At 29.5% G+C, this 15,552-nt stretch overlaps 3 protein-coding genes across 3 annotated transcripts; 2 read left to right on the top strand and 1 right to left on the bottom strand.

The window, feature by feature from the left end:
• Window positions 1-667: 667 nt before the first annotated feature.
• LOAG_05418 (hypothetical protein) lies at window positions 668-2,206 on the top strand (the record flags this gene model as incomplete). Its single annotated transcript, XM_003140951.1, has 4 exons — window positions 668-790; window positions 884-964; window positions 1,608-1,756; window positions 2,173-2,206. The coding sequence occupies 4 exons, from the start codon at window positions 668-670 to the stop codon at window positions 2,204-2,206; spliced, it is 387 nt and encodes a 128-aa protein (XP_003140999.1).
• Window positions 2,207-3,758: 1,552 nt separating this feature from the next.
• On the top strand, window positions 3,759-4,994 carry LOAG_05416 (hypothetical protein; the record flags this gene model as incomplete). The annotated part of the gene is made up of 5 exons (XM_020446843.1): window positions 3,759-3,833; window positions 3,935-3,985; window positions 4,100-4,294; window positions 4,482-4,657; window positions 4,880-4,994. The coding sequence occupies 5 exons, from the start codon at window positions 3,759-3,761 to the stop codon at window positions 4,992-4,994; spliced, it is 612 nt and encodes a 203-aa protein (XP_020302861.1).
• A 1,578-nt stretch (window positions 4,995-6,572) lies between these two features.
• Window positions 6,573-13,877, bottom strand: LOAG_05413 (hypothetical protein; the record flags this gene model as incomplete). The annotated part of the gene is made up of 14 exons (XM_003140949.1): window positions 6,573-6,691; window positions 7,526-7,733; window positions 7,858-8,033; window positions 8,286-8,439; window positions 8,735-8,863; window positions 9,142-9,396; window positions 9,698-9,852; window positions 10,428-10,648; window positions 10,722-10,819; window positions 11,041-11,142; window positions 11,315-11,662; window positions 12,005-12,356; window positions 12,592-12,759; window positions 13,657-13,877. The coding sequence occupies 14 exons, from the start codon at window positions 13,875-13,877 to the stop codon at window positions 6,573-6,575; spliced, it is 2,706 nt and encodes a 901-aa protein (XP_003140997.1).
• Between the last annotated feature and the right edge of the window lie 1,675 nt (window positions 13,878-15,552).

Here is a 15,552-nt window from a genome sequence, read left to right as displayed (position 1 = left end):
CTCCTCTATACATTTATACTTGTTTGTTTTCTCCACCATCAAAGTGATTCAACATTCTTTGTCAGCATCATTACCATTAAACATAATCATTATCACCATTATCGTATATATTAACAATCGTTCTTGACAATTTTTATGTGAAGACTTCTTCCTATAATCTCTGATGCCTGAATAACCAATTGATCGTAGTACCTCTCTGAATAAGCAATTCCAAATTTTCAGGTTTGATACAACTAATGGATCTCGAAACATTTTAACATATTATCAGCAGCAGGGCTTCAGTTATCACTTGTTACCATCACTGTTAACAATAAAGGGAAACAATGAAATATGCAATTTGCTTCATTATCATCACTTCTCTCTTAACTGTAACATGTACTTTTACTTCTTTAGTAAGTTTTTTTTCTATGATTGACAAATAACTTTCAAAATTATATAACTATTTGAATAGGTAATTCGATTTAAATTTTAATATAATTTAAATTACGTTTTTGACTGCATATCTGAAATGTGCAGTTACGTGCACAACTATGTAATTCAAATATGTAATCAAATACGTAATTTAATGTTTATAATTCGATAAACAAATTATTATCGAAGCGAAAAATGGAAATGTAATTTGCAGAATGATTCAATATCATACTGTGAATTTTTGGGTGAATGTGAGATGATTTCACAACTACAAGAAAGGCTTTGCTTATGGAATAATAAATTGACACCGTATTGGTTACCATCTGATGATCCGATTGGTCAACGATGTCATATTCATCTCAGACGTCGTTATCTAATGGTTACAATAATTTTCCTCCTCTCAATTAATATCATTCCAATGAAAATCATTGATATTAATCATACTAAAAATAATAATTATTATATTCTATAGGTAGATCATTTAATGCGCGAGTCCAATAGTCTACTTTTGCTCTGTATGGCCAAACGTTCAGAGTTACTTGACGAACATCAGGTTTGACCTTCTTTTCCTTTATTTTGCCTTTCTAGCAATTGTGAAATAATCAAGCACAATTTAGTTAAATTATACTTGATAATAATTATTGATTAAACTAAAATAATAATTAAAATTTTTTTTCTTGAATTCTTCTTTGAAATTTTAACTGAATTTTGTATTTTATATTTTGAGATAATTTTGAATAATACCAAAAGTTTTTTCTTTTGCATTCAAATTATTTTTATGATAGAATATTAGAACTGACCAGAAAATAAGCGCTATGTGCTTTTTTTCTGTTTTTTTTGCTTTTGTTTTTTAATTTTAAATCAGAAAATTTCGATAAGAGAGAAGAGATAAAGAAGAGAAGAGAAGAAGAGAAAGAGGAAAGGAGAAAAGATTGCGGAGCGATAAGGGAAATTGAAAGGGGAAGACAAAGAAGAAGGAAAGGAATGGAAAGAGGTCAAATTTGCCACTAACAACAAAATTGGCATTATGGGAAATTGTGGGAAAACATTTTGAATTTTCTGTAAACTTCAATTAAAATCGTAAAACTACGGACGGCTAAGACAGTTTGAGATTTATGCAAGAAGGATTTAAATCTTTTTAAACTTTTTTTTCAATTTTTTCAAATTTTTACACAAGTCATTTAATCTTATTGCAGAAACAACACTGCAACCATTCGTTATTTCAATTGGTCAGCGAACTGAGAGACAAGGATGGTAGTCCAGTTTTGACCAAATGTTTTCAAGGCAGCAAACGATTCGAACGACAATGTGGCCCATTACGTCAATGTTGTAATGCCTATGATGGGTTAATTTTCATTAAGAGAAATTCATTTTTTATTTTTAAAGTGCAATTTGCGCATAATAATAGAATATAGCGTAATAGATTACAACAGGAAATTCCGATGGTTTGTATTCATACTCTTAAAAGCCAAAAAAAAATGTCAACATTTCTTTTCTGCCCACTTCACTGATGATTCCTGATAATATCTTTGATTGACATTAACAGCAGTTGGGGGGTCTATTTGTTCCTAATATCGTAAAGATCAAATTTTTTTTTTCTTCAAATTAGTAACCTAAATACCATCAAATTCTACTGCTACAACGAATCAAATCTTTTGTTCTCTGCATATTTGCTCAATTTGAAAATTAGATGACCTATTTCCATAAGAAACCATCGTTTATGTCCAAGGTTATCATTTCATATGATGAATCTTCTTCAAGGATCTTAGCGGAAGCGGAAGTTGAAGTTCAATAGCGCCGTGGTCCGAAGCAAACATTTTGACTTTGGTAGTAATGGCGCTTCTTCTATTTGTGCTAAAATATGATGAAGAAATAGAAATTGAAATTATACAAAAACAAATTTATTTGTTTTCACTCTATAGTTAAATGATAGTTACAAGAAATCCTTAACAAAAAATATTGCCTTTCAAACCAAAAATCATTGGAACAAAATTCGGAAAGATTAAATCTTTGCTTACCATAAACTTTGACCAAATATATTTTGATCCTTTTAAAAGTTTATCAGTGACATTGAATTAATTTAATCAATTTTGTCATCCTCTCCCTTTCCATACAGATATTTCCTTTGTTTTATGTACATTTCAATTTTACATGCTCACATTAGAAAATCACATTTACTTGACATTCTAGAGCAATTCACTGTTAATTAATTAAAGCGCGAACAAGTAGTTCGTTAAAATTTCCAATTTGCAAAATTCCAAATCAAACATAAACAATTTCTAGATGTAAAAAACTCGTGAAGCAATCTCTAATAACGAAACGGAAGCAGATATTAATTCGTGAAATTCAAATTGCTGCAAGAGAATGCAAAGTAAGTATAATTAGAGATTTAGATGCTAAATGGGAAGTTTTATTAGCTTGCTGATAAGAATGACCTTTCTGCCGTATTCAAATTTTTCCTCAATTTATTCCTTAGGAAGGTATTCATCAATCAAATAACGTCACAGCATCAATTAACGGAACAATTACCTCAGAAAATTCTTCAACCTTAATTACTTTTACAAATCAAATGGATAGCGATGATCTGCTGAGAAGTTTTCTGCGAAATCCATCTAATCAATGGTACTATTTTATTTGAACTGTCTTTTGTCTTATCTTTACAACATTGATCACCAAACTGCATAGACAAGAGAATCTCAGAACAACGCTCTGATCTTCTAGACTGAATATTTACAGCCTAGATCAATGTTTTCTCCTTTATTTTCATGTTGGCCCATATTTTACTAGACTAAGAAAAAAGTTTCCTCTACTACGAAAATATTTCCATTCTCTTCTTTTCCTCCCTATATTGAACTTTTAAGGTTTAATTTATTTTTAGAAAAGCTGTTTACGAACTTCAAAACTTTGCACTTTCCGTCCATACAATTAAATTTTACAGGCTGCGATTGAACTATTAATTAAATAAACGATAATTAGTGCTTTAGATTCAACATATTTATGCTAATCTACTTTAGGCAGATGTTTTTGAAAGCCATACTCATCAGGGAGACACACAATTCATCAATATTACGAAAGCATAATATTCTATCATATCACGGTCTTACAACTGATAAAAATGACAGCAATTATCAAATGTTGCAAAATAAAACAAGTAAATGATATATGATGTTTTGAAAAATGATAGCTTATTTTAGCTGGATAGATTCTTTAAAGTTATTCCATCATCATCTTTATCCTTCTTAGTATCGATTAATTGATACTAATATCTCTGAGTATTACTCTTGAACAAATTAATCGCATAATTTTATCACTGATTAACAGTTCCAGTTGATAAAAAGGAACAACCGATGGCAGAGTATAAGGAAAGTATCGAGGAGAAACAATCTGGGAAGACACACGAAAAATATCTGAAGCATACTCAAGTAACAGTTCATTAAATTTTGGCAACGTTCAGTTTTATTGGATGTATAAAAAAGGATTGAAAATGAAGGGTAAGAATTCCTGAAAATTGTTTTGTTTTCAGGAAAAATACAACGGAAGTCTCTGTGACGATTATGTACAATGTCGACGACAAGTATGCATTGTTTTTGTTGTTTTTGATTTTACTATGAATTTTGATGACGTGATGAAGTCAGAGTAATTCTTTCGTAGCATTTTAATCATTCCGGAAATTATGATTTATTACAAGGTGGAAAGAAGTATTTACCGTTGTCAAATGTTGTGGAATAGTGTAAAACAAGCACCATTGTTATCCACTGATACATTACTCGAAATGGGTGATCGTTGTATTAGTCGAAATGATGATAGCTTTAATGAGCTTTACAAATTAGCTATCAAACGTGATAATAAACTTCACGGATGCCTGGATATGTATCATGATCAGGTATGCAATAAATATTTTATCAGTTGACTTATCACATTATTTATTCATCTTGTAACTCACCTGAATATCATTTAATTAAATAACTTGAGTAATATTCACCTAAGTACGACTTAATTTTTTTTCAATTTCTATATTTTCAATTACAAAATAAAGGTTACGAATTGAATTATACGTATGTCAATTTTAGGTGGACGAATCAATGAATTGTTCAATAATAGCTACAAACTATACTCATTGGTATAGGACATTTGCGGAATCTGATAATCTACAAAGTACTACAAGTAACGCTGATTGCTTAGCTCAAGTAAATATGATGCAATTTCAATGCGCACAGTTGCGCAAATGTTGTTCAAATTTTTACAGGTAAATATTTGGATTACAATGCATGATATTGAATTAATTAATCTTTTGATACAAGTACAAATAAGTACATTTAATTTAATTAAATATTTCTTTTTAATTTCTATATTTTTAATTGCCAAATAGAGCCTATGAATTGAGTTCATTTATATAATTAATTTAATAGTCAATAAATTATTTGCTTAATTAATTTGCTTTCCCCATAAACTTTAACGATTGTTTCAGATGTCAAAATGAGACTTTTGATGCGAGAGCAGAACTACGAATAGTTTTACTTACAGCACAATTGATGATGCAACATTATGATTGCTTACGACAACAAATGATGAGAATGACATAGTGCTGATGGACAAGGATTTATTCAAAGATAGGGAAGTATTTTTGAAAATGATAAGTTTTAAATTCGAAGCGAAATGAAATCTGTCAGTAATTTTCTTGTCACTGACTTGACTTGTTACTATTTAATGTGTATTTGTCGCCGTATGGTTGTTGTTATTCTACGATCAACTGTAGAAACTTACTGACAGATTTTTGCTTTTTTTTAGACATAAATTTATGAGAATAACTCTGAATGATTCGTGGTATTTTCAACTTTTTTTTTTTGATAAGAAAGAAAGTTGGAAGAATCCGTCCGATTGATTAATTGTAAACTTTGGCGATTGATTTCTGTACTTAATTGTGTATATCATTTATAATGATTACTTTTCCATAAATGGTAATAAATAGCATTTAGTAGTGATCTAAAATGTGAATGCAAATGTAAATTACGATGAGAAAAAAAAAAAAGGATATTTGCGCTCTTGCAATGGAAACGTTGATTCTTTTTGTTTTCCTCAAAGTTTTCGTTTTTTTTTTTTTATAAATGAAAATTATGAAAAAATGAATCACTAAACTGAATGAAAAGATGCATCAAAAATATTTACAAATTTATTAAATATCGAGCTATCAACAGTGCTGCTTACTGTTTTGGCGCATATTAGCAACAGTGACAACTGAGCTTCTTGTTATCACTTCTATTTTATCACCTGAAGTATTTGAAATAGCAATAAAAATGAATTTAAGCGTAGCATAGATAATTTATTAACATTTTAAAATGCTGAAAGTTATTCTTTGCCTTTTTCGAAACAAATTATTGCATGTTGCAATTATCTGTTGCTGATTTCATTCTTAAGAAATGTTCAATTCGAGAAATGAATAAAGTCCGAGAAGAAATTTTGAAAAAACCATGTCAATTTCTCATAATACATATGAATATGAAAAGTTTTGCAAGAATTTTTATAATTTCGAGAATAACGTGACAACGTAGATAACGCTGGCGGGATACGTACTTGAGCATAAACTTACGTGACCAAGATGTTTGCATAGGTATTAAGCAAGTTTATGCATTCTTTCTGTCGCAAGCAAACCAAACTTTCAGCAATTTAAAATTACTTTTTTTTCGAAGAAAAAATTACAAAATACAGTTGCAAAATGTGTTTTTTTTATACAATTCATTTTTTTCAATCATATCATCAGAATCATAATTTTTCAAACTTTGGATTGGTTCTGTAGTGACATTGAAGTGATTGTCACAGAAAAGTTGCAAATATAAAATATTGCAGAAGATTAAGTAAGCATGAATCTCGTAGTTTACATATTGATTGATAATTCTTTGTGAGTTGGAGAATTAGCTTAGCTATGTGTAAGGCAAGAATTAAGCCTTAAATCTTTTGGACAAGAAAAAAAGAGAAAAGTCAAATATCTTGGAGAGTAGAATTCTTGTACCATAAGTATGTAATATGATTACAAGGACTGAATAAATTAGCATAACGATTAAATTAGCATAGTGATTAAATCAACATATTGATTAAATTATCACAATGAAGTGAAGATTTTTTTTGGGGGGCTAGTTAAACTAGCCTGAAATTTCACTCTAACACTATACAGCACTTTCTATTTGATACTTTTTCTCTAATTGTTCCGTTATCCACCACAAATTATTCCTTGCATCCATTGGCGCATTATTATCTTGCATTACTTTTGATATTGTCAGGTAACCTGAAATTAATTATTCCATTCCATGAATAAATTTTAATGTAAATTTTGGTATTTTTTTTACGAATAGATTTCATTTTTCGAAAAAATTTAAATTGAAATGAATGAAGAAAAAGTACACACACACATATGATGGGACAAAAGCAGTAATAGGTAATTAGATGATTAAGTGAATGTAGATAGATATATAATCTAAGTTAATTTATTTGTCATTATTGCAGTGATTTTTATGTCAAAAAAAAAATGAGAAAAAGCAAATATGTAAGTTTAAATTTTTCAAAATTTTAATCCACTGGACCTAATTCGTTTTAGTTTCTTGATTTTAATCAAAATAAATGAAACGAATTTGAATTTTTTAATTTTATTTAAATTGTATGATCCAAACACTAATTTGATTACATAATCAAATCAAATGACAAATGACACGAAATTTTAATCTTTTGTTTTCTTATTATCACAAAAATAATTGGCTGATTTTCGTTTTCTTCAAGATTTTTAATCCATTAAAAAATTTGTATCATTAAAAGAACGAAAAAAATTCGATTTAATGTTTGAATTTAATAGAATTGTGAATGATGGTCAAAATGAAATTAGAAACTACCTTAAAAGTCGAAATCAAATGTTAAAAGATATGTGTTATTTGAAAAAAAAAAAACATCAAAAAACAGTTTAAACATATATCTTCGTTATCATAAAAAAGAAGGATGCAAAATTTCATCATTGATTTTGATTAAAACTGAAATCTGCACAACCATCATTGATTTAATCAATGAAAATTAATTGGAACTTCAAAACTGAAAGTCAAAAAACTTTACAACTGCAGGATGGAAAACTCACCGTCTAATTCATGTATAGCCTTAAGGCCAATTCCGTGATTAGCTATCGTTCGTAAGCACTTCGTAGCTCGTATCTGAATTCTTCTGCAGTTATGGATATGTATCCAACTGTTTGTTCCCAACAATGAAAGCAATAAGCCAACTGCACCCTGTCCAATTAGCGCTTCAATATAAGCGCCATTTGCAAGACTGATGAAAATTGTTAGCAACTGAAATTTCAAATTTTTTTTTTTGCAATAAAATTGAGAATTTCGAAAAAAAAAAAGAAAACTGATTATGTGATTTACTTTGTTCATTTTATTGATTAATAGAATGAGATTGGATTCAGATTACCTGCTCCTCAATGAATACACTGTGACATTTCGGCCGCTTATACGCCTGAACAATACGTTTGATAGCATTATGCTCGTAAAGAATATCAATCGTTTCGGTTTCTTGCACAGTTATATTTGCCAGTGCCGCCAATGCTAGCAGTAATGACTCTGCTATCTTACTTTTATCAACGATTTCTAAAATTTGCAGTTAAAATAATGAAAAAATTATGGACCATAAATGGATAAATGTTAATTATATCTCTTAGGAAGTAACTGTTGAAAGGATGAATTTAATTTTACAGATCATAACTGTATCCGTTATAGCATCATATAGTAATTTCTGCAGTGAAATTTTAAGTAAATCTTGATGATAAAGGTATAGAGAAGATTATTAAAGTACCATTCAAAATTGTCAAATCTAAATTTAAAAAATTAATTGTGGAATACCGAGAATTCGTGTAACAACTCTTGGCATTATACTACCAAGACGAACATAATTTTGATTAGGATTTGTCAACTGTGTCAATATACCAGCTGCTTCTGCTGAGCAAGCTATCGTTGAGGTAAATAGTATTTTGATAATTAATTCAAATTTATTAAGCTGAAAAAAAATTTGTTGATATTTGTACATCTAAAATTGAATAATATGGACCCGAGTTGTTTTGTAATTCTTACTCAAATAACTTCTCTTCACTAAAAAATCAACTTATTATTACCGATATCGAAAACTTAATTAGGCATCTATATCGAAATAATTAAAGGACATTGTCATCATACAATGTTTTAGCTATAAATCAGTTGAAGATGTGGAATTCCTATATTGGTGGATACAATTAGGATACTGATATCTTTCCAAGAATGCCCAAATATTACGCGGTAATTCTCAAATAACTTACTGCTAAAAATTTCGTTGCACCTCGATAGTTACCGCATAGGATAGCTAGAGCTCGAAGTAGCAGTCGAAGGGTACCATTTGAAACGGAAGGTACTTCACAAAAATATAACAGCGATTCCAAACCTCCACACTGAATTAGCAAATAAATTTTTCCAGAGTAAATTTCCTTAACATATTTAGTAAAAAATTAAATGTTGAATGAAAATGATTACAGTAACCCACATGAGCGATACCCTGCTCAAATGAAATGAAATTATAAAACTAATTATTTTCTAATGTTGTTTAATCTTAATTAACGAAATACATTTCTTTTCTCACATAGATTTTAAATTCTGTAAGAAAAATCGATAATTTCCATTATTTAATAATAGTGATTTAGTGGTAATTTTTATTTTTAAAAATTATAACCTGTATAATAACATGACAAATTTCATCACCAAAAAGCATCAAATGTATAAGATGTTCAAGTGCAATGATCAATAATCGATCTCGATTGGTACATTCAGCTAAATACACTGATATGATCCTTGCAAAGATAATTAAAACTTCGTGAACTATCTTCCGTAATAGAACAATCAGAAAATTAAATGCATTAGCAGGCTTCTCTGCACAATTCTGTTCTGATTCCAAATCGGAAATCATCCTTCGTGCTGTTACTATATCCTTAAAAAGAAAAAAAAAAGGAATAATACCAATGTATGGAATAAAAGTAAAGGTGGTATGATATGATCCTTGCAAAGATAATTAAATCTACTTTAATTATTATCTAAAGAAAAATTAACAATATTATCTATGTTAAACAAAATTAACAAAATTTATATAATTTTCAACATAACACTTAATATTTAAATTTAACATTCTCATTATAGCTAATTCAACCTATCCAATCTTTAATGTGGAAAACTACACGTTTGACGTATATCCTTATTCAGTAAAAAAAAACATATACAATCAGTATACTTACGTGAGCAGAAAGAAACGTAAAAGACGGTGAGCATTGAATTGTAGCGATTAGCAGTTTTGCTTCACAGATTACATTACTGGTCCATTTTTCACTTATTTCATCGTTTATTGCTGCGTGAAACGTGCTGCATACACGTAATACGTGGTCAATTGTATCTTGAAATCTTCCATTTTACTCACTTTGTCATAACTATGTGTTTTATATAATTAGGTATTCAATTAGTATCACTAATTAAATACTCAATTGCACAGTTACTCAATTACTCAACTTTGCCATAACTACGTGTTTTATATACTACAACACGAAAGCATATAATCGCAATGATCGGTCGATGTATTGAAACGATTCGTAGAAAGTTGATTGGTGTTACGAAAACGGAATTACAGAATAGATAAAACTGGTAGAAATAATGATAATTAGGTGGTCCATTACTATCAATACTCAATTACACGATACTTAATTAATTATTCAATTACACAACTTTACTTAATTAGAATTGATACTCAATTAAGACAATTAATTTCACTGTCAGATTAACGCAGAACACTGTCAAGCAAATTGACTTTGAAGGGTGACAAAACGTGTGACTGTCAGGTTAACACAGAACATTGTCAATCAAATTAACTTTGAAGGATGACAGAACTTTGGTAGTTGATGTGTTTGATATTCAACACAAATATTTTCAACTTCGTGGCAGAAATGAAATTTTTTTCAGATTTTTATAACTTACTGACTATTCGAGCATAACTTGGGAATCTTTCTTCTGCAACTGTCTTATCATAGTTTAATGGATCTTTGGCCAAACAATTTTGAAAATTTAATTCCGTCGACCCTTGTCCGGAATCTATGCTACTATTTGTACTTGAATCAATCGATTCAAATGCTGCTGATGTTGTTACTCCCGTTGATGTTGATTCAATAATACCATCACCAGTATCATAACCGGAACATCTGAAGCAATGAGAAATTAAAGTAAATATTTTTATGTTTTCATCTAATTATTCCTAATTTATAAATTTATCACCTGGAAACATTCGAAATTAGTTTTATCGCTTGTGAATTTGGTGGTGCATCAAGTAGTACCTGTAATATTGTTTCCCCATTGACGCGAAAAATTTGCAGCTGTAAAATTTTGAAGAAACTTAAAAATCAAAATTTGGCATGAAATGATTTATTATTTGTGATGTGTTATTATGAACAATTTGTTATTATTTATTTATTATTCATTATTATCGCAAATGCATTGGTCATCGTATTCATTATCATTTGTATTAATATAATTTTTGCGCTGACTGCATTTGTCATATACGAACAAAGGTGACACTGTTTCGTATTGAATCTACCTGCCCATGACTTGCTGTTTTTTGTGATACTTGATTGTTCGAAATTTGATTGCGATTATAGTTATTTGCCGAATCGGATCTCTTATCTGGTTTCATTTTTTTCTAAAAATTTTCCAGTTTTTCTTTTTAAATGAATGTTTGAGAAGTTTCCATAGAAATCCACACAATAAACTGATATTTCAGAAGCAAAAAAAAACCGGAAAAATTGGTCGATTTCAAAAATTCTAAAGATCCTGTTTAATTTTCATTACACAACACAAACTGTAATATTAACCTGTAATGAAATCGTTGTTTTTGGTGATTTTCTAAATTTTACGGAAGTTACGGCTGATGATTGTGAATCGTTTTGAATGCTGGAAGAATTTCTTAATTTATTCCGGAAGCAATCCAATTGCCTCACAAACGTCGTTTCACAGTTATCTGGATTATTATTGGTGCTCATATTGTGTGATGACGAAGGATTCGGCCGAATTCTTAAGCAAGTTCGACTTTGCTCACTTGCAACAGATACGGATTGATCATCCGGTTTTGCTATCCATTGATTACTGTCAACTTTCGATGATGAAGATTTAGCAGATGAATATGGCAGTGAATCATTGACGATCATCGTTTTGTCAGTAATCTGAACAGGAAAAGAAAAAAACATTTTTGTAGTCAAAGTTTTATGAAATCAAAAATTCAGCTGAAAAACATTACATATTATTAAAGCGTCTAAATGATGTACTTCAATAAATTATTCCGAAAACATGGACTAAAACCGGAAACGGTAAGTGAAATCTGGAAATATTGTATTTTACTTGTGGCATCGCAAGCTGTAATCATATGATCATCGCAAGCTTTGAATGAAGGAAAAAGAAATTATTTTGATGATTTATCCAACTGTTTCGAATACTGTATTACTGAACATTGCTGATATGTACATTATCATCCGTAAAAGATTATCCAGTATGAAATTCTACCTTACCATTGATGTTCTATTATTTGGCTTCCGATCATTTTCAATTGTTTCCTTCTCTCTTTGTTTTTGCAGTTGTTGAAGCTGTGAACGGTATGACTTCTGTGATTTACCACGTAATCTACATCTGTAACCGTTGGCTTTGGTAGAAATTTTCGGTGTAAGAGATCGATTTGTCAGGGAAAAACTTGCTGTTGCACTATGAACAGGTATTTTAGGTAGCACTGATTGGTCCAATGTCTTAGTTGATATTTCACTCATTACAGAATTACATTCTGATTCCACCTTATCCGTTTTATTATCGTCAGAATCCTTACAAGGTTTCACACGGATAAATGCTGATATTGATGCCGGATTCAATCTGCAATGATTGTTCTTGTTGTTATTTATTGGAGCATCGAAATTGTCTTTTAGAAAATAGATAAAATATTAAAAAAGGATTTCGAAAATTTGAAATATTTCAAATTTTAAGAATTTGAAATAACTTTTTGATTGATTTTTTAATTCTTAAATATTGCATAATTATCATAGTTTGTATTATATAATTTTTAATATTTCTACCTGGTGAGTTCTTCTTATCATTTAATATAACTAACTTTATGGAAGTATTTTTTTTTGCTTCATCAAGCTGATAACACACCGTGGTACGATATTTCTCAGTTTTCATGGATGGTGCTGGTGTTGAAGCTGTCATAATATGCCCCGAAGATGAAGACATCATTCGGGCAATACATCGTTTTGGTTTCACTGGTGCCGAATTGCAACTTGCAAATATTGTTATTGGACATTCAAAATTAAATTTTAAAATATTTGACCTTTCAAAAGCTGTCAATCACTTTTCCCCCTTTCATTCCCAATTCAAAAGCAGAGAAGACAATTTTAATTTTATTAAAACTTCAAAGTAAGACTACTACTCTAACGTAATTGCAGTAGAAGAGACACAATTTGAATACGAATAACACATTAATTAATTATAGTTCTGCCTATTCTAATTATTTAATATTTATCAAAAAACGGTCAAATTAGGAAATACTGAAAACTTTTTACTTTAGAACTCAAAAATTTAACATTTAATTATTTTTTAACTTGCAGTTTATTGTCCTAAAAGACATTTTATGATTAAAAGGTGACAATAAAAAAGGGTGACAACAGAAAAGTAAAGTTGACAGATAGAAATATCCAGAAGTTCGAAAGAAATGTAATATCCGAATACTCAAAACTTCTGGTCTTTTTTGACCGATTGTTGGTCTATTATCTGGTTAATGATGAAGATGGATGAGTGTAAAGTGGACAACAAAGTGGACAGCAGAAAAGCAATTTGTATTTTGTGTATAGGAAATATCAATCAAAATGCAATTTGAAAGTGCATTTATTTTAATTTTTTTTTATTTTATTTTAGGATTATTTTTACTTATAATTCTATATATCAAAACATATTATCTCTATCCTATGCAAATGATTAACTTGTTAATATTTGATGTCATGATTTTAATTTATTGAATAATTATATTTGGAGGAATTTGGGTAATATACATCTGCTTGAATGTCATTCAATCAAATTTATTCAAAATTTAAATGTCAAAGAATGAAATATCAGAACTCAAAACAGATTAAAATTTAAATAATTCAAGCGTTAAGTGATAAATTATAGCACGAAATACCTTATGCTATCCGAATGAATTCGCTCAGTTTGATTCTCGGAATAATTAGATGTTGTTGACAAATGATGTTGTTGCTCGGTAATATCCAAAAATGATTTAGCATATAAAATGAAGATACATTCCGGTTCATTGGTTATTGTCAATTCCGTAAGCCATTCTTGAATGTTACGTGGTGTTTCGTTACACAAAGCATTAAGTGCCCTGACGGGCACTGAGGCCATCCCTTATTCCTAAGTAAATAAATTTCATTTGCGCATTTATTCAAGCATTAATCATTTTTATTCGTTGATTCAATTGGATAAGCTTATTCGTCCAATAAGATGTAGCAATTATTAAAGCTATGTCACAGAAAAGTGACAATAATCATCAGTTCTGATAATTTTAGGCATATTAGGAAAATGATTTAATTAATAACAAAAATTTTCAGTAAACATTAGAAACCATTCATACTCTAAGCAATAGAGCATATCAAATGAAATGATGCCATACCATTTTGAGTCTTATTTTGAAAGGTTATTTTTCTTAGCCAATTTTGGTCACTGCAAATGGACATGTGCTATCTTATGTCCATTGATTGATGAACAGTTCTAACAATATTATACCTACGGTACGATCAGTCTCATTCATTTCTTACAGTCAAAAGAAAACAAAATGATAAGAAATACAAATTGTATTTTCATTAAAGAAAAAGAAAATTTCTAAATTTGCGATTTAAAAAAAAGTCCATGAAAAGAGAATTCGCTTTCCTGGCCCAAATATATAGGCCAAGTTATTTACTTCCGTCAACAAATGATATTGAAAAGGAAGTTTGCTTGGATTACATCAAAGGATTAATAAAAGTCTCCAAGCGATAAAAGGAATAACTTTTAAAAGTTTGATCAATCAAAAAAACGAACTGCGAGAGATTTCAAAAAATTGTAAAATCGAATTGAGTAATAAAACGCAGAAATATTTTTTATAACTTTGGTCATTTATTATTTATCATTTTTTTCGTATTATTTAAATAAATTTGATAAAATCTGAAGAAGGTGATTAATAATTAGCAAATTAGTGAAGTCTTGGAAATATATGCTTGTCATTTATTACATGAAAATCTAGGCCTCATCCATAAAAAGATATGTCCTAAGAGATTTCTCTAAGAATAGAATCTCAAAGTGTCACCTAGATAGGTGGTGACATGAGCCTTCCCGCTTCGAAGACTGAACTAAATATATGATTGACTGATAGATGGATATACTTAGTGTGGAATGGTATTGCAGAAATTTGTTCTTCCGCAGCCGATTGAAAATGATAGAAATTATTCCTTGAAGGTTAAAAGATAATAATTTAAAATATATTGACAAACTAGAGGGACAGAGATATGAAGAGAGAGAGGAAGGAAGAGAGTAAGGATGAAAGAGGAAACCAATATTATTGAAAGGAAATATGAATCAATGAAAATAAGGAACTATGAAAAAAAGGAAGAAGGATAATGATAATATCGAGAGGAAAGATGAAAATTATCGAAAAATATGGCCATCTTTCCTCATCATTTGCATACTGATGCGTGAAAAAAAAGGACAACTGAACTGATTGTTTATTTTCCACTTTTATGTCACGTAACAAACTGATCATTTTCACGTGCAACATTTTTTTCCTTAACTAATCATTTTCACGTGCAACATTTTTTTCCTTAACTAATCATTTTCACGTGCAACATTTTTTCCTTAACTAATCATTTTCACGTGCAACATTTTTTCCTTAACTAATCATTTTCACGTGCAACATTTTTTCCTTAACTAACCATTTTCACGTGCAACATTTTTTCCTTAACTAATCATTTTCACGTGCAACATTTTTTCCTTAACTAATCATTTTCACGTGCAACATTTTTTCCTTAACTAATCATTTTCACGT

Source organism: Loa loa (assembly GCF_000183805.2).
Source record: "Loa loa unplaced genomic scaffold supercont3.51, whole genome shotgun sequence".
Lineage (NCBI taxonomy): Eukaryota > Metazoa > Nematoda > Chromadorea > Rhabditida > Onchocercidae > Loa > Loa loa.
Note: the sequence above shows the minus strand (reverse complement) of the source record. Positions and strands in the feature narration are given on the sequence as shown.